The sequence below is a fragment of the Scyliorhinus torazame genome, chromosome 15 (assembly GCF_047496885.1).
Source record: "Scyliorhinus torazame isolate Kashiwa2021f chromosome 15, sScyTor2.1, whole genome shotgun sequence".
Taxonomy (NCBI): Eukaryota; Metazoa; Chordata; class Chondrichthyes; order Carcharhiniformes; family Scyliorhinidae; genus Scyliorhinus; species Scyliorhinus torazame.
Genome location: NC_092721.1, coordinates 206,940,582 through 206,963,922, shown reverse-complemented (window position 1 = coordinate 206,963,922; position 23,341 = coordinate 206,940,582). Strand labels below are relative to the sequence as shown.

General features: G+C 53.5%; 1 protein-coding gene across 2 annotated transcripts in view; it reads right to left on the bottom strand.

Moving 5' to 3' along the window:
• The window catches only part of pgap2 (post-GPI attachment to proteins 2), a 78,851-nt gene that overhangs the window by 8,290 nt on the left and 47,220 nt on the right, over positions 1–23,341 (bottom strand). The window contains exons 4-5 of one of the 2 annotated variants that reach the window (XM_072477520.1): positions 20,296–20,402; positions 7,413–7,521 (exon numbers count right to left, since the gene is read on the bottom strand). In XM_072477520.1, coding sequence (XP_072333621.1) covers positions 7,413–7,521; positions 20,296–20,402 — 216 coding nt within the window. The remainder of the gene's footprint in view (positions 1–7,412; positions 7,522–20,295; positions 20,403–23,341) is intronic. The other variant, XM_072477521.1, reaches the window with a different exon arrangement.

Here is a 23,341-nt window from a genome sequence, read left to right as displayed (position 1 = left end):
TCCTGCCTTGCTGGCTGTCCAAGAATTGTAAACCTTGCTTTACCGAACCCCTCCCCCCCCTCTGTTGGCTGCTATTTGGACAAGCCGGGGAGACCTCTTGATTCAGCATGCTCTGTGGCATGGCCCATAACGGCGTTTCGACGGACTTCGCAAGCAGCCAATCGGCTCTTCCGGGGTTCCGGGCCAGCCTCTTGGTTTCGATTGCGGTCAGAAACATCTGGAACAGAAAGGCAGGTTCCATTTTGGCTTTCAGTTTTTGCTTCGACCTGAAAGGCAACACACAACAGGTCAAGCCTCTCTCTGCTCTCTCTCGCTGGCGAGGTTTACTGGAAGGTAAAGCAGATATCTCAACTCTCTGCATGACGATGGAAAAGGCTGAAGCCTGTGAATGTAGCTTCTCATCAAAAGGCTGCGAACAGTCTCCAGCAGGTCTGGAAAAGCCTGACCCCCTGTTTGGAAGGCTGCTGATCGCTCTCCCCGAGATCTCTCGAGTTCTGGAAAAGGGCCTTCTATTTTCTCTTCGTGACAGTTAATCTTCTTCTGCAGAGACAAACGTTCAATAAGTGGAGTGGACGGACAACCTTCTTTTAAATTCTCAGGTGGAGGATTCTAATATTATCTCAGTGAGTTTGACTGCCAGTCTGGTGGATGCTTGTAGGTGACTCCCAGAGAGAATTCTATCACCTGCATGTTCTAATGAAAGTCAAACATTAGAAGATCCAAACCAACCGTTGATTGTAACACTTTGTGTCCTTGGAAGATTGCCACCTACAAAGACTACAACCTCAGCAGCAAACAGCCATCACTCATCCCCAGCTTAATCCTAGTTTTTAGGAACCTTTCCAACCCCCCCCCCCCCCCCCCCCCGTGTGCCTGGGTGGAGGGTGGGATGGGTTAGGGGAATAGTTAGAGTACTAGACCATTGTTCTATTATTTCCATTACATGTTTATCTTTTCGCTTATAATAAAAAACAGTTTATAAAAATATTTTACTTTTGAAATATGGTGCCTGTAGCTCATTGGAGCAGTCAAGGGTCAAAGATCTCAGGGAAATATTCAAATTATTGGTTAATTTACTTACGTTGGGACTCCGGGGTCTATGGGGTTGGAATTGACCGTGTACTCTCCCAGGGTGTTGTAACAACTCCTTCTAAATTATACATCTCTTTATCGCTCACCAGAATGCCCCCGGGAGGTAGGGAGGTGGAAGTAGTGATCGCAATGGATGCAGAAAAGGCTTTTGATCGGGTAGAATGGGGTTATCTGTGGGAGGTACTGGGACGGTTCGGATTTGGGCGGGGCTTTATTGACTGGGTCAGGTTACTGTATCAGGCTCCTGTGGCAAGTGTACGGATGAATAGGACAACATCGGACTATTTTAGACTGCACCGGGGGACGAGACAGAGATGCCCCCTTCTCTCACTCTTGTTTGCGCTAGCTATAGAGCCATTGGCAATTGCTCTGAGAGCCTCAAGGGGCTGGAGAGGACTGGTCTGGGGGGGGGTTTGGAGCGCAGGGTTTCGCTCTATGCGGATGATCTGCTTCTGTACATTTCGGACCCAGTCGAGGGGATGGAAGAAATCATGAAGATTCTAGGGGAATTTGGCTGGTTTTCGGGATATAAGCTAAATATGGAAAAGAGTGAGATGTTTGTGGTTCAGGCGAGGGGACAGGAGGGGTGACTGGGAGAGCTATCGTTTGTCATGATATGCAGACATGCACATAATGAGATACAGACAGGCAGCTAATGAACACAGAGAACAGGCCATAATCAATCAGCAGGCAGAATACTTGGGGGTGGTTTCCCACTATAAAAGGCACGAGGCACTCACACTCTGCCTCTTTCCACTGGGGACATCTACAGAGTGAGTCAGGGTGTACACATCACATAACTCCTACAGCACGTGGCTAAGAGCTAGTCTGGTTCAGTCAGACAGAGTAATCACACTTAGGTTAGCAGAGAGTCAAACTCACAGAGAACTGTGCGAACTGTGTGACAGGTTCAATAAATCAGATTGAACTAACTTCAAGGTCTGGAGTACCTTTCAGTTAAAGCTGCATCCAGTTGCAGCCCGTATTATCTCAGTGTGCTTAACACGACACCGTTTAGGCCAGTAGGGGGTAGTTTTAGGTATCTGGGCATCCAAGTGGCACGGCAATGGGACCGGCTGCATAAATTGAATCTGGTCCGTTGTCTCTGGCCGGGAGGGTGCAAACGGTGAAAATGACGGTCCTCCCGAGATTCCGGTTTGTATTTCAGTGTCTCCCCATCTTTATTCCGCGGTCCTTTTTTAAGCAGGTCAACAGAGTGATCGCGGGCTTCGTCTGAGCGGGCAAGACCCCGCGGGTAAGGAAGGTAATGCTTGAGCGGAGTCGGGGAAAGGGCGGGCTGGCGCTTCCAAATTTTAGCAGCTATTACTGGGCGGCTAATATAGCCATGATCAGGAAGTGGGTGGTGGGGGAGTGGTCGGCATGGGAGCGTATGGAGGCGGCTTCTTGTAAGGGCACCAGTCTGGGGGCGTTGGTAACTGCGCCTCTGCCGCTCCCGCCGGCATGGTACTCCACCAGCCCCGTGGTGGTGGCGGCCCTGGGAGTTTGGGGCCAGTGGAGGCAGCATGTGGGAGCATCGGTCTGGGCCCTAATTTGTGATAATCATCTGTTTGCCCCGGGAAGTATGGATGGGGGTTTCCGGTTATGGTAGAGAGCGGGGATTGAGAGGATGGGGGATGTGTTCATAGGGGGGAGCTTTCGGAGTACGAGGGCGTAGGAGGAAATGTTTGGGCTGGTGAGGGGAAACAAATTCGGGTATCTGCAGGTGCGGGACTTCCTACGTAAACAGCTGTCAACCTTCCCGCTCCTACCGCTAAGGGGGATTCAGGACAGGGCAGTTTCCAGAGGGTGGGTAGCAGAAGGGAGCGTCTCGGACATCTATAAGGAGCTTATGGGGTCAGAGGAGACGCAGACCGAGGAACTGAAGCCCAAGTAGGAGGAGGAGCTGGGAAGTGAGATAGAGGATGGTCTATGGGCGGACGCATTGAGTCGAGACAGCCTGATACAATTTAAGGTCGTTCACCGGGCTCACATGACAGTGGCCTGGTTGAGCAGATTCTTTGGGGTGGAAGACAGGTGTGCAAAATGCGCGGGAGGAACAGCGAACAATGTCCACATCTTTTGGACATGTCCAAAGCTCAGGGGATTTTGGCAGGGGTTTGCAGATGTCATGTCCACGGTGTTAAAAACAAGGGTGGCACCGAGTCCAGAGGTGGCGATTTTCGGGGTGTCGGAAGACCCGGGAATCCAGGAGGAGAAAGAGGCAGACGTTCTGGCCTTTGCTTCCCTGGTAGCCCGGAGACGGATACTATTGGAGGGACTCAAAGCCCCCGAAGTCGGAGACCTGGCTATCGGACATGGCTAGCTTTCTCTGTTTGGAGAAAATTAAGTTTGCCTTGAGAGGGTCACTGTTCGGGTTCGCCCGGAGGTGGCAACCGTTCATCGACTTCTTCGCGGAAAATTAATCGTCAGCAGGGGTGGGGGGGGGGGGGGGGGGGGGGGGGGGGGGGGGGTTAAGAGTTGGGGGGTAATAAAGGTGGGACCTGTAAGGGAGATAAGTGGCTTTTGCACTATGTTTATAGTTTCATGTACATTGTTTATTTTGTTGTTACTATACCAAAAATACCTCAATAAAATGTTTAGTTAAAAAAAATAACTAACCTCTAAATCGGTTTTACACTCTTTTTCATCTCTTCAGCTGCCCCACTGGCTTATCTTGTTTTACTTTTGTTAAGCCACCAACACCGCAACTTTGTGTGCCCAACCTTATTACATTGAAAACATTTACATTTTCTTGTCCCAAAAGAGAAAATGCTGGAAAATCTCAGCGGGTCTGGCAACATCTGCAGGGAGAGAAAAGAGCTAACGTTTCGAGTCCAGGTGACCCTTTGTCAAAGCCACGTTTTCATATCTCGCTTCTACTCTCATAACTTTACAGAGAAACATACAAAGAAAACAGAAGGAGGAGGCCATTCGGCCCTTCGAACCTGCTCCACTATTCATTCTGATCATGGCTGATCATCAAGTTCCATACCCTGATCCCGCCTTCCCCCCATATCCCTCGATCCCATTAGCCCTAAGAGCTATATCTAATTCCTTCTTGAAATTACACAATGTTTTGGCCTCAACTACTTTCTGTGGGAGTGAATTCCACAGATTCACCGCTCTCTGGGTGAAGAAATGTCTCCTCACCTCAGTCCTAAAAAGTTTACCCCTTATCCTCAAACTATGACCCCTAGTTCTGGACTCCCCCACCATCGGGAACATTCTTTCTCAATCTACCCGGTCTGATTCTGTTAGAATTTTATATGTTTTTATGAGATTTCCTCTCACTCTTCTAAACTCCAATAAAAACAATCCAAACTGACTCTCCTCATATGATAGTCCCACCATCCCAGGAATCAGCCTGGTAAACCTTCGCTGCTCTCCCTCCACAACAAGCACATCCTTCCTCTGATAAGGACACCAAAACTGCCCACAATACTCCAGGTGTGGCCTCACAATGTCCCTATACAATTGCAGTAAAACATCCCTATTCCTGTACTTAAATCCTCTCGCTATGAAGGCCTTTTTAACCTGAAGCAAAATCTCTTTAAAATCTCCAACTAAACCTCCTTTATATTGACCACCTGTGAATTTCTCATTTCCCCAGTTTCTATCCTTCACAGATTGAAATTGATGTCAAAAACCATACTTTGCATTATCTACCAATTCAAAATCATCAGCCATTTGTGCTGCCTGTCTAGCAGTTTTAACCTTTTGCTCTTTCACGTGAGTTCTCACTACTGTGGGAGGGGAATCTGTAAATTCCTCCAACATAACCGTTCCCTTATGCGTTTGGTCTAATTTTAATGCTCTTATCCACCTATCAAAATTATTTTGTTTGATTCTATCAAATTCTATATATATTTGACTAGGGTTTCCCTTAGATTTCTAAACATCTACCTTTAGGTTTCTGGCACTAGTCCATATGCACTTAATATGTTTTTTCTCACCTCATCATAATCCCCAGATACCTCCTCTGATGGTGATGCAAACATTTCACCAGCTCTACCTGCCAACTCTTGTTTGAACCAACAATACCCATATGGTTCTTGGCCACTCGAATTGTTTAGCTACTTTCACAAATGAGATTTTTTAAAAAAGCTACATCTTTTTTGTCAAATCTTGGCAGCTTGAATATATTTAAGTATTTCCCCACTAAGATTTGGACGAGGAAGGGGACTCGTTCCTCTGAACTTTATTCAATTACTGCATTAGGGGCTGGTTTAGCTCACTGGGCTAAATCGCTGGCTTTTAAAGCAGACCAAGGCAGGCCAGCAGCGCGGTTCAATTCCTGTACCAGCCTCCCCGAACAGGCGCCAGAATGTGGCGACTAGGGGCTTTTCACAGTAACTTCATTGAAGCCTACTTGTGACAATAAGCAATTTTCATTTCATTTCATTTAACTCAACATTTTAAGTTGATATTCTCTTTGCTTTTCCAACTCCCTCTCTTTCAGTGCCATTTTGTGAAGTTTAAATTCTCTCTAGTTACCCTTTTCTCTTGACATCGCCTCCCTCTCTTTAATTTTCTCTACCCTCTCTCTTTCCTTTGCTTCTGCCACTGCTGCTCTCTTTTTCCTTTCCTGAATAGAACCTGTATAGGTTCTGTATAGAACATTAGTTAGGCCACACTTGGAGTATAGTGTTCAATTCTGGTCGCCACACTACCAGAAGGATGTGGAGGCTTTAGAGAGGGTGCAGAAGAGATTTACCAGAATGTTGCCTGGTATGGAGGGCATAAGCTATGAGGAGCGATTGAATAAACTCGGTTTGTTCTCACTGGAACGAAGGAGGTTGAGGGGCGACCTGATAGAGGTATACAAAATTATGAGGGGCATAGACAGAGTGGATAGTCAGAGGCTTTTCCCCAGGGTAGAGGGGTCAATTACTAGGGGGCATAGGTTTAAGGTGAGAGGGGCAAAGTTTAGAGTAGATGTACGAGGCAAGTTTTTTTACGCAGAGGGTAGTGGGTGCCTGGAATTCACTACCGGAGGAGGTAGTGGAAGCAGGGACGATAGGGACATTTAAGGGGCATCTTGACAAATATATGAATAGGATGGGAATAGAAGGATACGGACCCAGGAAGTGTAGAAGATTGTAGTTTAGTCGGGCAGTATGGTCGGCACGGGCTTGGAGGGCCGAAGGGCCTGTTCCTGTGCTGTACATTTCTTTGTTCTTTGTTCTTTGAATTTCTAATTGTTCCATTTGTAATTTAATTTTTGCTAATTCCAATGATTCAGACTGTGTCTCTGGCATGTTTAAATGCTGAGCTGTGACTTTAATTATTTCCAACTTCCCCATCCCGACATGGAAAGTCAACTGCAGTTTGTCCACCAAATCCAAAAGCTCGGTTTTAACCATCCTTTCGAAATTACCCAATGTGAGTTCTTCCACACCCAGGAAACTCTGAGCCACCGAGAGAGCCATTTCACAAATCATTCCCCATCTGAACGGACAGAATTTCACACCTGGAAGGAAGCACCAGTTCCTCACACACACTTGTCTTTAAATTCAATCCAGGCCCAGTTGATTGCTTCCCCTTCCACAAACATTCAAACCCTCCATCACCGATGAACTGTGGCAGCCGTGTGCACCATCTACAAGATCATCATCATAGATTATCATAGAATTTACAGTGCAGGAGGCCATTCGGACCATCGAGTCTGCACCAGCTCTTGGAAAGAGCATCCGACCCAAGGTCAACACCTCCACCCTATCCCCATAACCCAGTAACCCCACCCAACACTAAGGGCAATTTTGGACACTAAGGGCAGTTTAGCATGGCCAATCCAGCTAACCTGCGCATCTTTGGACTGTGGGATGAAACCGGAGCACCCGGAGGAAACCCACGCAGACACGGGGAGGATGTGCAGACTCCGCACAGACAGTGACCCAAGCCGGAATCGAACCTGGAACCCTGGAGCTGTCAAGCAATTGTGCTATCCACAATGCTACCGTGCTGCCCCAGATGCACTGCAGCAACTCACCAAGGTTCCTTAGACAGCACCTTTCAAACCCAAGACCACCAACATCTAGAGCAGCAGCAGATACCTGGGAACCCCACTTGGAGGTTCCCCTCCAAGTCACTCATCACCCTGATTTGGAAATATATCGGCCGTTCTTTCACTGTCGCTGGTGCAACATCCTGGAACTCCCTTCTTAACAGCACAGTGGGTGTACCTACACCACATGGACTACAGCGGTTCAAGAAGGCAGCTCACCACCACCTTCTCAAGAACAATTAGCGATTGGCAATAAATACCAGCGACACCCACATATCCTGAAGTAATTTTGAAAGTGACCTGGTGCCCGTCTCACCTCCAGTCTCGCAGTACGCGTTGTGTCGGATGTAGAAACAGACAGCAATGAGAAACGAGCTCAGATTGAAGAAGAACAGCCTCCGTTTCCAACTCAGGGAGGTCCTCTCCTATGGGGGGGGGTTTGGGGGAAGGTGAATGGAACAGAGAGGGGAGAAAGATCATGATTTCTGTATTTTCAACAACATCAACAAGAATTACTCACCAGACATTATCTTCAGAATGAGGAAAGGGCGGCGGGTGGAGACGGCACCGGAGGTTGGGGGTGAGAGTGTCCAGGGGCAGGAATAGGGGTGAGAGGGCTTGGGGGCAACGTGGGAGGAGGGAAGGCAGCAGATTGAAATTTGCAATCACGCTGTGAATTCCAAAAGGCTCGAATTCAGAATGACACCTCCACGGCCCTGCTTCTGTGGAATAAGATCAACAAATTGCAGGGCGTGGTTGGGGGGGGGGGGGGGGGACCAGAGCCTGGGGAACAACCTCGTAATTGCAGGTTTGCGCGCACTGGGGCAGCACGGTAGCACAGTGGTTAGCACTGCTGCCTCACAGCGCTGAGGTCATGGCTCTGGGTCACTGTCCGTGTGGAGTTTGCACATTCTTCCTGTGTTTGCGTGTGTTTTCCGCCCCCACAACCCAAAAAGATGTGCAGGCTAGGTATATTGGCCATGCTAAATTGCCCCTCAATTGGAAACACTCCCAGGACAGGTACAGCACAGGGTTAGATACAGAGTAAAGTTCCCTCTACACTACCCCTACCAAACACTCCCAGGACAGGCACAGCACGGGGTTACATACAGAGTAAAGCTCCCTCTACACTGTCCCCATCAAACACTCCCAGGACAGGTACAGCACGGGGTTAGATACAGAGTAAAGCTCCCTCTACACTGTCCCCATCAAACACTCCCAGGACAGGTACAGCACGGGGTTAGATACAGAGTAAAGCTCCCTCTACACTGTCCCCATCAAACACCCCCAGGACAGGTCCAGCACGGGGTTAGATACAGAGTAAAGCTCCCTCTACACTGTCCCCATCAAACACACCCAGGACAGGTGCAGCACGGGTTAGATACAGAGTAAAGCTCCCTCTACACTGTCCCCATCAAACACTCCCAGGACAGGTACAGCACGGGGTTAGATACAGAGTAAAGCTCCCTCTACACTGTCCCCATCAAACACTCCCAGGACAGGTACAGCACGGGGTTAGATACAGAGTAAAGCTCCCTCTACACTGTCCCCATCAAACACTCCTAGGACAGGTACAGCACAGGGTTAGATACAGAGTAAAGCTCCCTCTACACTGTCCCCATTAAACTTGGGTAAATGAGGAAGGATGTGAATGTTACATCACAAGTTGATGACTATTTTCAGGAAAGAAAATTGCGATGGAGAGCAATTATGTAAATAAATTGCAGGCATGCAAACTCCTCCCCCTCGAGGAGGATCCAGCTGAGTGCAGCTTGGACTGTGTCCTTTCCTCGAACTCCCCAACAGAATGGTGAAAACCACAAATTACACTGTGTCCTGGGCAGAGGGGGAAGCGGGAGGTGGATTGCATCACTTGCTGGCCACCTGTGACGAGCGGACGTCCTGCAGAAGAGGCCTCAGTGTGCATCACTCGGAAAAGTTACACGCACCCATTTTGTGTCAGCCACTGACCAAGATGGCACTCACTGTCCATCCCCTAGCCTGCCTCGCTGGTGGGGTAGCTTATCAAAACCGCTGACACGGGATTTTGCAATAGCCCCTTCGCCGGCTCAGCAGGTACCACCCGCCTCCCAGTCAATATACCACTGCTTCAGAACACACACCAGAGTGGAGGACACAGTCCAGGTTAACACTAGAGTGTAATACTGAGGGAGTGCCGCACTGTCAGAGGGTCAGTACTGAGGGAGTGCTGCACTGTCAGAGGGTCAGTACTGAGGGAGTGCTGTACTGTCAGAGGGTCTGTACTGAGGGAGTGCCGCACTGTCAGAGGGTCAGTACTGAGGGAGTGCTGCACTGTCAGAGGGTCAGTACTGAGGGAGTGCTGCAATGTCAGAGGGTCAGTACTGAGGGAGTGCCGCACTGTCAGAGGGTCAGTACTGAGGGAGTGCTGCACTGTCAGAGGGTCAGTACTGAGGGAGTGCTGTACTGTCAGAGGGTCTGTACTGAGGGAGTGCCGCACTGTCAGAGGGTCAGTACTGAGGGAGTGCTGCACTGTCAGAGGGTCAGTACTGAGGGAGTGCTGCAATGTCAGAGGGTCAGTACTGAGGGAGTGCCGCACTGTCAGAGGGTCAGTACTGAGGGAGTGACGCACTGTCAGAGGGTCAGTACTGAGAGAGTGCTGCACTGTCAGAGGGTCAGTATTGAGGGAGTGCCGCACTGTCAGATGGTCAGTACTGAGGGAGTGGGGCATTGTCAGAGGGTCAGTACTGAGGGAGTGCCACACTGTCAGAGGGTTAGTACTGAGGGAGTGCTGCACTGTCAGAGGGTTAGTACTGAGGGAGTGCTGCACTGTCAGAGGGTCAGTACTGAGGGAGTGGGGCATTGTCAGAGGGTCAGTACTGAGGGAGTGCCACACTGTCAGAGGGTTAGTACTGAGGGAGTGCTGCACTGTCAGAGGGTTAGTACTGAGGGAGCGCAGCACTGTCAGAGGGTCAGTACTGAGGGAGTGCTGCACTGTCAGAGGGTCAGTACTGAGAGAGTGCTGCACTGTCAGAGGGTCAGTACTGAGAGAGTGCTGCACTGTCAGAGGGTCAGTATTGAGGGAGTGCCGCACTGTCAGATGGTCAGTACTGAGGGAGTGGGGCATTGTCAGAGGATCAGTACTGAGGGAGTGCCGCACTGTCAGAGGGTTAGTACTGAGGGAGTGCTGCACTGTCAGAGGGTCAGTACTGATGGGGTGCTGCACTGTCAGAGGGTCAGTACTGGGGGAGTGCTGCACTGTCAGAGGGTCAGTACTGAGGGAGTGCTGCACTGTCAGAGGGTCAGTACTGAGGGAGTGTTGCCCTGTCAGAGGGTCAGTACTGAGGGAGTGCTGCCCTGTCAGAGGGTCAGTACTAAGGGAGTGCTGCACTGTCAGAGGGTCAGTACTGAGGGTGTGCTGCACTGTCAGAGGGTCAGTATTGAGGGAGTGCGGCACTGTCAGAGGCTCAGTACTGTGGGAGTGCTGCACTGTCAGAGAGTCAGTACTGAGGGAGTGCGGCACTGTCAGAGGGTCAGTACTGAGGGAGTGCTGCCCTGTAAGAGGGTCAGTACTGAGGGAGTGCTGCACTGTCAGAGGGTCAGTACTGAGGGAGTGCCGCACTGTCAGAGGGTCAGTACTGAGGGAGTGCTGTACTGTCAGAGGGTCTGTACTGAGGGAGTGCCGCACTGTCAGAGGGTCAGTACTGAGGGAGTGCTGCACTGTCAGAGGGTCAGTACTGAGGGAGTGCTGCAATGTCAGAGGGTCAGTACTGAGGGAGTGCCGCACTGTCAGAGGGTCAGTACTGAGGGAGTGACGCACTGTCAGAGGGTCAGTACTGAGAGAGTGCTGCACTGTCAGAGGGTCAGTATTGAGGGAGTGCCGCACTGTCAGATGGTCAGTACTGAGGGAGTGGGGCATTGTCAGAGGGTCAGTACTGAGGGAGTGCCACACTGTCAGAGGGTTAGTACTGAGGGAGTGCTGCACTGTCAGAGGGTTAGTACTGAGGGAGTGCTGCACTGTCAGAGGGTCAGTACTGAGGGAGTGGGGCATTGTCAGAGGGTCAGTACTGAGGGAGTGTTGCACTGTCAGAGGGTCAGTACTGAGGGAGTGCTGCCCTGTCAGAGGGTCAGTACTAAGGGAGTGCTGCACTGTCAGAGGGTCAGTACTGAGGGTGTGCTGCACTGTCAGAGGGTCAGTATTGAGGGAGTGCGGCACTGTCAGAGGCTCAGTACTGTGGGAGTGCTGCACTGTCAGAGAGTCAGTACTGAGGGAGTGCGGCACTGTCAGAGGGTCAGTACTGAGGGAGTGCTGCCCTGTAAGAGGGTCAGTACTGAGGGAGTGCTGCACTGTCAGAGGGTCAGTACTGAGGGAGTGCCGCACTGTCAGAGGGTCAGTACTGAGGGAGTGCCGCACTGTCAGAGGGTCAGTACTGAGGGAGTGCTGCACGGTCAGAGGGTCAGTACTGAGAGAGTGCTGCACGGTCAGAGGGTCAGTACTGAGAGAGTGCTGCACTGTCAGTGGGTCAGTACTGAGGGAGTGCCGCACTGTCAGATGGTCAGTACTGAGGGAGTGGGGCATTGTCAGAGGGTCAGTACTGAGGGAGTGCCACACTGTCAGAGGGTTAGTACTGAGGGAGTGTTGCACTGTCAGAGGGTTAGTACTGAGGGAGTGCTGCACTGTCAGAGGGTCAGTACTGAGGGAGTGCTGCACTGTCAGAGGGTCTGTACTGGGGGAGTGCTGCACTGTCAGAGGGTCAGTACTGAAGGAGTGCTGCACTGTCAGAGGGTCAGTGCCGAGTGAGTGCTGCACTGTCAGAGGGTCAGTACTGAGGGAGTGCCGCACTGTCAGAGGGTCAGTACTGAGGGAGAGCTGCACTGTCAGAGGATCAATGCTGAGGGAGTGCCGCACTGTCAGAGGGTCAGTACTGAGGGAGTGCCGCACTGTCAGAGGGTCAGTACTGAGGGAGAGCTGCACTGTCAGAGGATCAATGCTGAGGGAGTGCCGCACTGTCAGAGGATCAGTACTGAGGGAGTGCTGCACTGTCAGAGGGTCAGTGCCGAGTGAGTGCTGCACTGTCAGAGGGTCAGTACTGAAGGAGTGCTGCACTGTCAGAGGGTCAGTGCCGAGTGAGTGCTGCACTGTCAGAGGGTCAGTACTGAGGGAGTGCCGCACTGTCAGAGGGTCAGTACTGAGGGAGAGCTGCACTGTCAGAGGATCAATGCTGAGGGAGTGCCGCACTGTCAGAGGGTCAGTACTGAGGGAGTGCCGCACTGTCAGAGGGTCAGTACTGAGGGAGTGCCGCACTGTCAGAGGGTCAGTGCTGAGGGAGTGTTGCACTGTCAGAGGGTCAGTACTGAGGGAGTGCTGCACTGTCAGAGGGTCAGTGCTGAGGGAGTGTTGCACTGTCAGAGGGTCAGTACTGAGGGAGTGCTGCACTGTCAGAGGGTCAGTACTGAGGGAGTGCTGCACTGTCAGAGGGTCAGTACTGAGGGAGTGCCGCACTGTCAGAGGGTCAGTACTGAGGGAGTGCCGCACTGTCAGAGGTGCGATTTTAAAATTAAGTCATTAAACTGAAGCTTTGACTGCTCTCTGAAGTGGATGAAAAAAAATCCTGTTTACTGTTCGGAGAGAAGCTTAAAGTTTAGCCATGCCTTGGCATCAATGTTTTATCTAACACTAAAATACATCCATTCTGATTATCATCAGTGTTGATGGAATCTTGCTGTGTATAATATAGCTGCCTTGTTTGTCATTACAATAGTGACGACAATTCAAAACCTGCTTCATTGGCTGTACAATGCTTTGCCATGCCCTGGGACCCAAAACGTGCAACAGCAACACACATTTTTCTTTCTGTCGAGGGAGAGTGGGAGAATCGGCTGGGGTTTAAATGCGGAGTTCTGTGAAGTAGCGGTGACGGGTCTCGGAATGGCTAACAGCCTCGTCCTGAACAAAGTAACCAACACACTTCTCGATATTGTTTTTTGAAAAAAGCTGACGTGCCTGATCCAATCGCACGCACATCCCGCCCCACCCCCTCCCCGGTTTAGAGCACAACTTTTACAAATCGCATTCAAATTTTTTTTTGTACAAAAATACCAGAGGAAGTGTCGGAGGCTGCAAGTTAGAAATAAATAGCTGCAGGGAGTCAGTGAGGTTTGTGCAGAAGTGTCTGCTGCAAACCGACAGTGTGCGAGTGTGTCATTCAGCATAGTCCCCTCTGCTCCGTCCCGCTCCCTCTCACATCCCTGAAACCCCCAAATAAAACCCCTCATGGTCATCAACAAGACTTTGTCAGGAGCGAGAGCAACACGAGATGGGGTGGCTGGGTGTGGGAGACGACTGTGCCCCATGGTTGCAGAACCAAAGATTCTGTTGTGCCAGTCTCCCTGTATATCCAGTACAAGCTGTAGTTCCTGCTCCTCCACCGCACAGTGACTGCTTGCAGAGCTAAAAGCGCCAGCCTGTTCCTCCTTTACTGTTCCATTTCACAACCACAGCCAACAACCCACTTGATGCAAAAAATACTCACCAACAGCAGCCCTGCGTCAGGCACCGTTTACTGGTAGCGTATAGATAGACTTGTAGAAACTGAGCCTAATTTTAGCTGATGGCAGGAGACGATTGCTCACTCTGAGATCCGAGCTCCTGGGCTGGAATGGGGACAGTGAGGCGACAAACTAGCCAATGATTCCTCCTCCAGCCGTGAACCCCCCCCCCCAGCTGGGTGGGGCAGTGAACATTAATCCCACACACCTGCCTCGCTGTCGAACAGCCAACACTCACCGTTCTGGTTCCAAACTCGAAGAATGACTGGTGTGAAACCTCAGAGTGTACGCAGATACACACATGCTTCTACGTCCCCCCATACATGTGCAAGAGAGAGTGTGAAGCAACACCAACCTGACCTAGAACATCAAGTTGCTGGTCTACCAAACCTGGGTCCTCAGCACACATGTCCAGAGTGGTGAGGTTGGACAACATGCGTTGGGCAACAGAAAAGGTTGAACAGTTTTCACCTTCACGGTCTCAGATATATCCTGAAGGACAAGGTCACCAACTCAGAGATCCCGGAATGTGCTAATCCCATCAACACAAACCCATTGCCAGGCCAGTGGGATGTGCACTGTCACAGCCATGTCCATCGGAGGGATGACAGCCCCTTGCACACCGACCTTTCGTACAATGAACTGGCCAGTGGGTCAGGACCTCCCAAGTGGCCGTACCTCCGCTGCAAGGGAGATATGAAGATGGCGGACACCGACTATGGGAGACAGCGGCTGCCTTCTGTGACTTCTGGAGGGTGACTGGAAAGGCACTGGGAAACGAAAGCTCAGCTGGCGGAGGCAGGCTCCCAGAGAAAGCCGAGGCTAATGAATGCTGCGCCCCCGCAGCCCACTGACTTCGACAGTAACATGGCAGAGCCGGCTCTGGCAGAGTCAGCCACCTGAACCACACCTGGTGAAGCTTAACATAAAGGTCACCACTACAGCACAAGCCATTGTCTTACAAGACCGCAGGGTGTCAATACAATGTCTAAAATATATTCAGAGGACATTAAAACATAAGAAACAGGAGCAGGAGTAGATCAGGCCGTAAGACACAGAAGCAGAATTAGGCCACTCGGCCCGTCGAATCCTCTCCGCCATTCAATCATGGCTGATATTTTTCTCATCCCCATCCTCCTGCCGTCTCCCCGTAACCCCTGATCCCCTTATTAATCAAGAACCTATCTATCTCTGTCTTAAAGACACTCAGTGATTTGGCCTCCACAGCCTTCTGCGGCAAAGAGTTCCACAAATTCTCTGGCTGAAGAAATTACCTCCTCCCCTCGAGCCTGCTCCACCATTCAATAAGATCACGGCTGGTCAGATTGTGGTCTCATTTTAAGGAACACAGTATTTTGTAGTTTCATGTATAGGATTTTCTATGTACTCAAAGGCATGCTGGTTAGGTGGATTGGCGACGCTAAATTGCCCTTAGTGTTAAAAGGTTACTGGATGTCATGGTTACTGGGCTTCATGGTTACTGGGTTACGGGGGTAGGGTGGAGGTGTGGGCTTAAGTGGGGTGCTCTTTCCAAGGGCTGGTGCAGACTTGATGGGCCGAATGGCCTCCTTCAGCACTGTAAATCCTATGATTCTATGACTCCCCTAGGCTCTGAGAATCTGTCTCTCTCAGCCTTGAACATATTCGATTACTCAGACTCTACTGCTCCCTGGGGTATAGAACCCCAAACATTCACCCATTTATCCCAACTCTGTTAGTTAGCCAATCCTCTATCCGTGCTAATATATCACCCCGACACTATGAGCTTTTGTGTGAGGCTCCTTATTGAATGCCTTTGGAAAATCCAAATATACTACATCTACTGTTCCCCTTTATCCACCCTGCTCGTTACGTTCTCAAAGAACTCGAATCAATTTGTCAAACACAAATTCTCTTTCACAAAACCATGTTGACTCAGTTTTCCTGACGTTTACTTTCAGATACTCTCAACTTTTTTTTTTTAAATCAACTCTTACTGCCGGCTTTTATATTTCTAACTCTCAATCTATTTCCTCCCTATTTTGGGGGGGGGGGGGGGGGGTCATTGATCCTGTAGCCCACCGTTTCAGCTTCGACACACAGCAGGCCTCTTCTTTCAATCTGATACCATCCTTAACTCCCCCAACGAGGAAGAGCCGCACGATGGCGCAGTGGTTAGCACTGCTGCCTACGATGCGGAAGACCCGGGTTCGATCCCGGCTCTGGGTCACTGTCCGTGTGGAGTTTGCACGCTCTCCCCGTGTTTGCGTGGGTTTCACCCCCACAACCCAAAGATGTGCAGGGTAGGTGGATTGGCCACGCTAAATTGGAAAAAAAATAATTGGGCACTCTAAATTTCTTTTTTTTGAAATTTCCCTAACGAGGGAATTGAAAATCTGTGCTTGGGCAAGGGGGAGGCAGGAGGTGGAGATAAGTTTCTTTCGCAAATATATCTCCTCAGACGTCAGTTAGGTATGGGCAAGGGGAGAATGCTGTCCCGCTCTCACTCCCCAACCAGGAGATTATCTTGGACGATGGAAGCAGCCAGAGGTTTGTGAGACGGTGGCATGGTGGTAATGTCACTGGGCTAGTAATCCAGAGGCCCAAGCCAGTGCTCCGGGCAACACGGGTTCAAATCCCACCCCGGCAGCTGGTGGAATTTAAATTTAAATAATAAATCCGGAATTGAAAATTAGTCTCGGTAATGGTGACCAGGAAACTGTCATCGATTGTTGTAAAAACCCATCTGGTTCACTAATGTCCTTTAGGGAAGGAAATCTGCCGTCCTTACCCGGTCTGGCCTACATGTGACTCCAGACCCACAGCCATGTGGCTGACTCTGACAGGGCCGAGCGAGACACTCAGCTCAAGGGTAATAAAGAGTGGTTGTATGTTGGCCTTGACCGTGACCCAGTGAAAATAAAAGACAGGGTTGTGCAATAATCACAGAACACAAAATACTTACATGCCCCACACACCCTGTACAGAAGGAGAACTTCACTAAACAACCCCACTGTTCCACGAAAGTGACTCAATGCCACCCTCTCTTGGTCATGTGTGAATTACAACTCGATTAAAAACGCGGGTGATTTATGTCGGCGGTTTCAGTCGGCACGCACCAATTAAACCCCGTTGCGGAGGTGCTGTGACTGCTCCCCACCGGCTCGCAAGCAACAACTTTCAGAGATTTGGATGATGGGGCCTCAGGAATTGTGCTGACTCTATCCTCCACACATCACGTACAGGACTTAAAAACAATTGGATGATGAGGTTACGTTTGGGGGTCAAGAGTGCTTCACCCCCAAGAGTGACATGTGGCGCAGTGGATAGCACTGGGGCTGCGGCGCTGAGGACCCGGGTTCGAATCCTGGCCCCGGGTCACTTGTCAGTGTGGAGTTTGCACATTCTCCCCATGTCTGCGTGGGTTTCACCCCCACAACCCAAGGATGTGCAGGGTAGATGGATCGGCCACGCTAAATTGCCCCTTAATTGGAAAAAAAGATACTTGGATACACTCTAAGTTTATATTTTTAAAAAGTGTTTCACCCCCAACCCAGAATTCAAAGACTGCGGGTTGATGATACCCTCCACAGACTGGAGTACTTAATCCTGACCAACACTCCCAGTGCAGCGCAGAGGGTCAGTGCTGAGGGAATGCTGCACTGTCAGAGGGTCAGTACTGAGGGAGTGCCGCACTGTCCGAGGATCAGTGCTGAGGGAGTGCTGCACTGTCAGAGGGTCAGTACTGAGGGAGCACCGCACTGTCAGAGGGTCAGTACTGAGGGAGTGCTGCACTGTCAGAGGGTCTGTACTGAGGGCATTGGGGATCTCATATTCCCGGAATCCCTGTTAAGGGCGGGGCAACGTGATCACCGCCAACATAAAGCCTCACTCGGTTGGGTAGCACGGGTTGTCGAGTATCCATGGCTGCTGGGATCAATCGTTATGGTTTCACTCAATGCGGTGTGAACTCCCCCTTCTTGCAGATACAAAACTGGCGACGAGGAGTAAACATGATCCGTTCTCGACGCTGAAGCCTCGCAGCTCCGCCACATCTTGACGTTCGTGTTGCAAGTCGGAGTCCACATTTCTTCGCTTTGCCGCTGTACAGACACCTGAACGCCTTTGACGTAGGGGTTGAGTATCGGGCCCAGTATGCAGAGCTCATGTGCTATTATTATCGCGCCAACAATATTGCGGAGGATGAGCGCCAAACAGTGATCATGGTCACCACTTGCAGGGCCTATATGTATGGGATTATCCAGAGCCTCAGGTACCCGGCGGCACCAGACCCCAGCACCGATGACCGGTTCGTGGAGCTCGTTGGTCGGCATTTTAACTCACCACCGTCCATGCTCATCCAGCTGTATCGATTTAACATGGCTGAGCAAACCTCGGGTGTGTCGGTCACCGAGTTAGTGACCAGATTGAGGAGACTCGCCTGATTTTGCGAATAAGGGACTTTGCTATCCGAGATGTTACGCGATCGCCTCGTCTGCGGCATCGGAGACGCAGAGACACAAAGGCAGCTCTTGGACGAGCCTTCCCTGAACCTACAGCAGGCGCTACAGACCTCCTTGCCCCGGGGGAGCACGGAGTTCCAGAACTTCAGGGCATGGAGGTAAACGCCGTGCGCCAAAGTCCCTCCCGTGATAAACCCCGCCCCCAGCCAGCTGACGGGGTTCAGGGCCTTGGCATGTGGGTCCATCCACCACAACGGGACCCCGCTCCGCAGGCCGGCGAAGGCGGTTCACCTCCCTGCATGACGTGCGGCCACCGACCCTGGCGCGACCGCAGGCAGCGATGGTCCCAGCGGTACAGGAGCTCCAGCCGTGATAGACGTCCACCCTGGAGATCGGGATTTTCATTTGTTTGACCCGGTCAGGGTCCTTCCCTTGGACGTCCCGCGTAGCCCCCATCCATGTCCCCGTGCAGGTGAATGAGCACAGGCTGCAAATGGAATTGGACACGGTGCCCCAGAGCACTTTCCACTGCATCCGGCGGGGAATCCAGACTTCGTATTTGGCAGACACGACGGCTCATTTAGTACTCATACCAGGAGTACTGAACGAGTGCTGCAACGGTTTGGCGTCTGCCTGCATCGGGCAAAGTGCTTGTTCCAGGCCAACAAGGTTGTCTACTTAGGTCATCGCGTGGACCGTGACAAATTGCATCCAGTGGAAGAAAAGGGAAGTGTCATTCAGTTGGCCTCCGCTCCGAATTAATGCGACGGAGCTCCATTCATTTCTCGGCCGATTGAACTATTACGGGAAGTTTGTCCCAAACTTTGCTGCTGTGCCGGTCCCTCTGCTGCTGCATAGAAACTTAGTTAGGCCACACTTGGAGTATAGTGTTCAATTCTGGTCGCCACACTACCAGAAGGATGTGGAGGCTTTAGAGAGGGTGCAGAAGAGATTTACCAGGATGTTGCCTGGTATGGAGGGCATTAGCTATGAGGAGCGGTTGAATAAACTCGGTTTGTTCTCACTGGAACGAAGGAGGTAAGGGGCGACCTGATAGAGGTCTACAAAATTATGAGGGGCAGAGACAGAGTGGATAGTCAGAGGCCTTTCCCCAGGGTAGAGGGGTCAATTACTAGGGGGCATAGGTTTAAGGTGAGAGGGGCAAGGTTTAGAGGGGATGTACGAGGCAAGTTTTTTTTTTTTTTTTTTTTTACACAGAGGGTAGTGGGTGCCTGGAACTCGCTGCCGGAGGAGGTGGCGGAAGCAGGGACGATAGTGACTTAAGGGGCATCTTGACAAATACATGAATAGGATGGGAATAGAGGGATACGGACCCAGGAAGTGTAGAAGATTGTAGTTTAGACGGGCAGCATGGTCGGCGCAGGCTTGGAGGGCCGAAGGGCCTGTTCCTGTGCTGTACTTTTCTTTGTTCTTTGCTCTTAAAGAAGCACCAGGACTGGGTCTGGGGTGCGATCCAGGAGGCAGCTTTCCGGTGCATCGAAAGACGTTTGCCATCCTCCGGTGTATTGACACACTGCATCTCGGGCAAGCGTTTAGTTGTCCCCTGCGATGCATCCCCTTCGGTATTGGGGCCGTTTTGGCCCATTAGATGTCAGACAGTAGAGAACGGCCGATCGCTTTTGTGTCCCGCACACAGTCAGATGGAGAAAGAGGGTCTGGCGGTGGTGTTTGGGGTGTGGAAATTCCACATGTTTGTGTATAGTCGCCACTTTAACATCATTACAGACCATAAGCCTCTACTGGGATTCTTTCCTGCGGACAAAGCCATCCTGCCCATTGCGTCGGCGCGCATCCAGCACTGGGCACTTCAACCAGCAGTGCTCTTCTGAACATCAGCCAGGGACCCACACAGCACCTGCGGATGTGGCCAGCCGCTTGCCCCAGCCGATCAAGCCCTCAAAGTGAACATAGGCCATTGAGAAAATGAATCTGGACAGAGATCTTTGGAGCTCCTTGCCTTAGAGAGCTGTGGGGTCAGAGTGCGTGTGAGTGGCAAATGACAAGTGGGGTCCCGCGGGGATCAGTGCTCGGTCACCAGCTACTCACAATATACATCAATGACTTGGATGTGGGAACCAAATGTAACATTTCCAAATTTAACTTTCCCTTTCATAAATCCATGTTGACATTATCTAATCCCATTGATATTTTCTAAGTGTCCAGTTAGCAGAGACAGAGACAAAGCGATGGAATAACAGAACCGATTACCTCGAGACTTACTGTGCTTGTTTTGGTTAGCTGCCAGATGGTGCAGGTGAAGATCATGTGAAGCACAGATGCTGCCATGAAGGTGATAAAAGCCTTCTCATGGACCCCTGCAATAACACAAACAGGCATGCTCACGGCAGCTATCCTCTCCACCAGCGCCCGGCGATCGGGAATCCTCCCGAAGGAGCGCCCGGCGATCGGGAAACCTCCCCAACACCGCCCGGCGATCGGGAACCCTCCCCCACACTGCCCGGCGATCGGGAACCCTCCCCAACACCGCCCGGCGATCGGGAACCCTCCGGAAGGAGCGGACAGCGATCGGGAACCCTCCCCTAGGAGCGCCCAGCGATCGGGAACCCTCCCAAAGAAGTGCCCAGCGATCAGGAACCCTCCCACACCGCCCAGCGATCGGGAACCCTCCCCAACACCGCCCGGCGGTCGGGTACCCTCCCCAACGCCGCCCGGCGATCGGGAGCCCTCCCGAAGGAGCGGACAGCGATCGGGAACCCTCCCCTAGGAGCACCCAGCGATCGGGAACCCTCCCGAAGAAGTGCCCAGCGATCAGGAACCCTCCCAACACCGCCCAGCGATCGGGAACCCTCCCGAAGAAGTGCCCGGCGATCGGGAACGCTCCCCAAGGAGCGCCCAGCGATCGGGGAGCCCTCCCGAAGGAGCGCCCAGCGATCGGGGAGCCCTCCCGAAGGAGCGCCCAGCGATCGGGGAGCCCTCCCGAAGGAGCGCCCAGCGATCGGGGAGCCCTCCCGAAGGAGCGCCCAGCGATCGGGGAGCCCTCCCGAAGGAGCGCCCAGCGATCGGGGAGCCCTCCCCAAGGAGCGCCCAGCGATCGAGAACCCTCCCCAAGGAGCGCCCAGCGCTCGGGAACCCTCCCCAAGGAGCGCCCAGCGATCGGGGAGCCCTCCCCAAGGAGCGCCCAGCGATCGGGGAGCCCTCCCGAAGGAGCGCCCAGCGATCGGGGAGCCCTCCCGAAGGAGCGCCCAGCGATCGGGGAGCCCTCCCGAAGGAGCGCCCAGCGATCGGGGAGCCCTCCCGAAGGAGCGCCCAGCGATCGGGGAGCCCTCCCGAAGGAGCGCCCAGCGATCGGGGAGCCCTCCCGAAGGAGCGCCCAGCGATCGGGGAGCCCTCCCGAAGGAGCGCCCAGCGATCGGGGAGCCCTCCCGAAGGAGCGCCCAGCGATCGGGGAGCCCTCCCGAAGGAGCGCCCAGCGATCGGGGAGCCCTCCCGAAGGAGCGCCCAGCGATCGGGGAGCCCTCCCGAAGGAGCGCCCAGCGATCGGGGAGCCCTCCCGAAGGAGCGCCCAGCGATCGGGGAGCCCTCCCGAAGGAGCGCCCAGCGATCGGGGAGCCCTCCCGAAGGAGCGCCCAGCGATCGGGGAGCCCTCCCGAAGGAGCGCCCAGCGATCGGGGAGCCCTCCCGAAGGAGCGCCCAGCGATCGGGGAGCCCTCCCGAAGGAGCGCCCAGCGATCGGGGCGCCCTCCCGAAGGAGCGCCCAGCGATCGGGGAGCCCTCCCGAAGGAGCGCCCAGCGATCGGGGAGCCCTCCCGAAGGAGCGCCCAGCGATCGGGGAGCCCTCCCGAAGGAGCGCCCAGCGATCGGGGAGCCCTCCCGAAGGAGCGCCCAGCGATCGGGGAGCCCTCCCGAAGGAGCGCCCAGCGATCGGGGAGCCCTCCCGAAGGAGCGCCCAGCGATCGGGGAGCCCTCCCGAAGGAGCGCCCAGCGATCGGGGAGCCCTCCCGAAGGAGCGCCCAGCGATCGGGGAGCCCTCCCGAAGGAGCGCCCAGCGATCGGGGAGCCCTCCCGAAGGAGCGCCCAGCGATCGGGGAGCCCTCCCGAAGGAGCGCCCAGCGATCGGGGAGCCCTCCCGAAGGAGCGCCCAGCGATCGGGGAGCCCTCCCGAAGGAGCGCCCAGCGATCGGGGAGCCCTCCCGAAGGAGCGCCCAGCGATCGGTATCCCTGCCGAAGCGCCCAGCGATCGAGGATCCCTCCCGAAGGAGCGCCCAGCGATCGAGAACCCTCCCCAAGGAGCGCCCAGCAATCGGGAACCCTCCCCAAGGAGCGCCCAGCGATCGGAAACCCTCCCGAAGAAGTGCACAGCGATCAGGAACCCTCCCAACACTGCCCGGCGATCGGGAACCCTCCCGAAGAAGTGCCCGGTGATCGGGAACCCTCGCCAAGGAGCACCCAGCGATCGGGATCCCTGCCGAAGGAGCGCCCAGCGATCGAGAACCCTCCCCAACCCCTGGCGATCGGGAACCCCCACCGAAGGAGCGCCCAGCGATCGGTAACCCTCCCGAAGAAGTGCCCAGCGATCAGGAACCCTCCCAACACCGCCTGGCGATCGGGAACCCTCCCGAAGAAGTGCCCGGCGATCGGGAACCCTCCCCAAGGAGCGCCCAGCAATCGAGAACCCTCCCCAACACCCCGGCGATCGGGAACCCCCACCGAAGGAGCGCCCGGCGATCGGGAACCTTCCCGAAGGAACGCCCAGTGATCGAGGATCCCTCCCAACACCGCCCGGCGATCGGAAACCATCCCGAAGAAGTGCCCGGCGATCGGGAACCCTCCCCAAGGAGCGCCCAGCGATCGGGATCCCTGCCAAAGGAGTGCCCAGCGATTGAGAACCCTCCCCAACACCCTGGCGATCGGGAACCCCCACCGAAGGAGCGCCCAGCGATCGGGAACCCTCCCCAACACCGCCCGGCGATCGGGACACCCTCCCGAAGGAGCGCCTGGCGATCGGGGAGCCCTCCCGAAGGAGCGCCCGGCGATCGGGAACCCTCCCCAAGGAGCGCCCAGCGATCGGGATCCCTGCCAAAGGAGCGCCCAGCGATCGAGGATCGCACCCGAAGGAGAGCTCGGCAATCGGGAACCCTCCCCAAGGAGCGCCCAGCGATCGGGAACCCTCCCGAAGGAGCGCCAGGCGATCGAGGATCCCACCCGAAGGAGCGCCCGGCGATCGGGAACCTTCCCGAAGGAGCGCCCAGCGATCAAGATCCCTCCCGACCGAGCGCCCAGCGATCGGGATCCT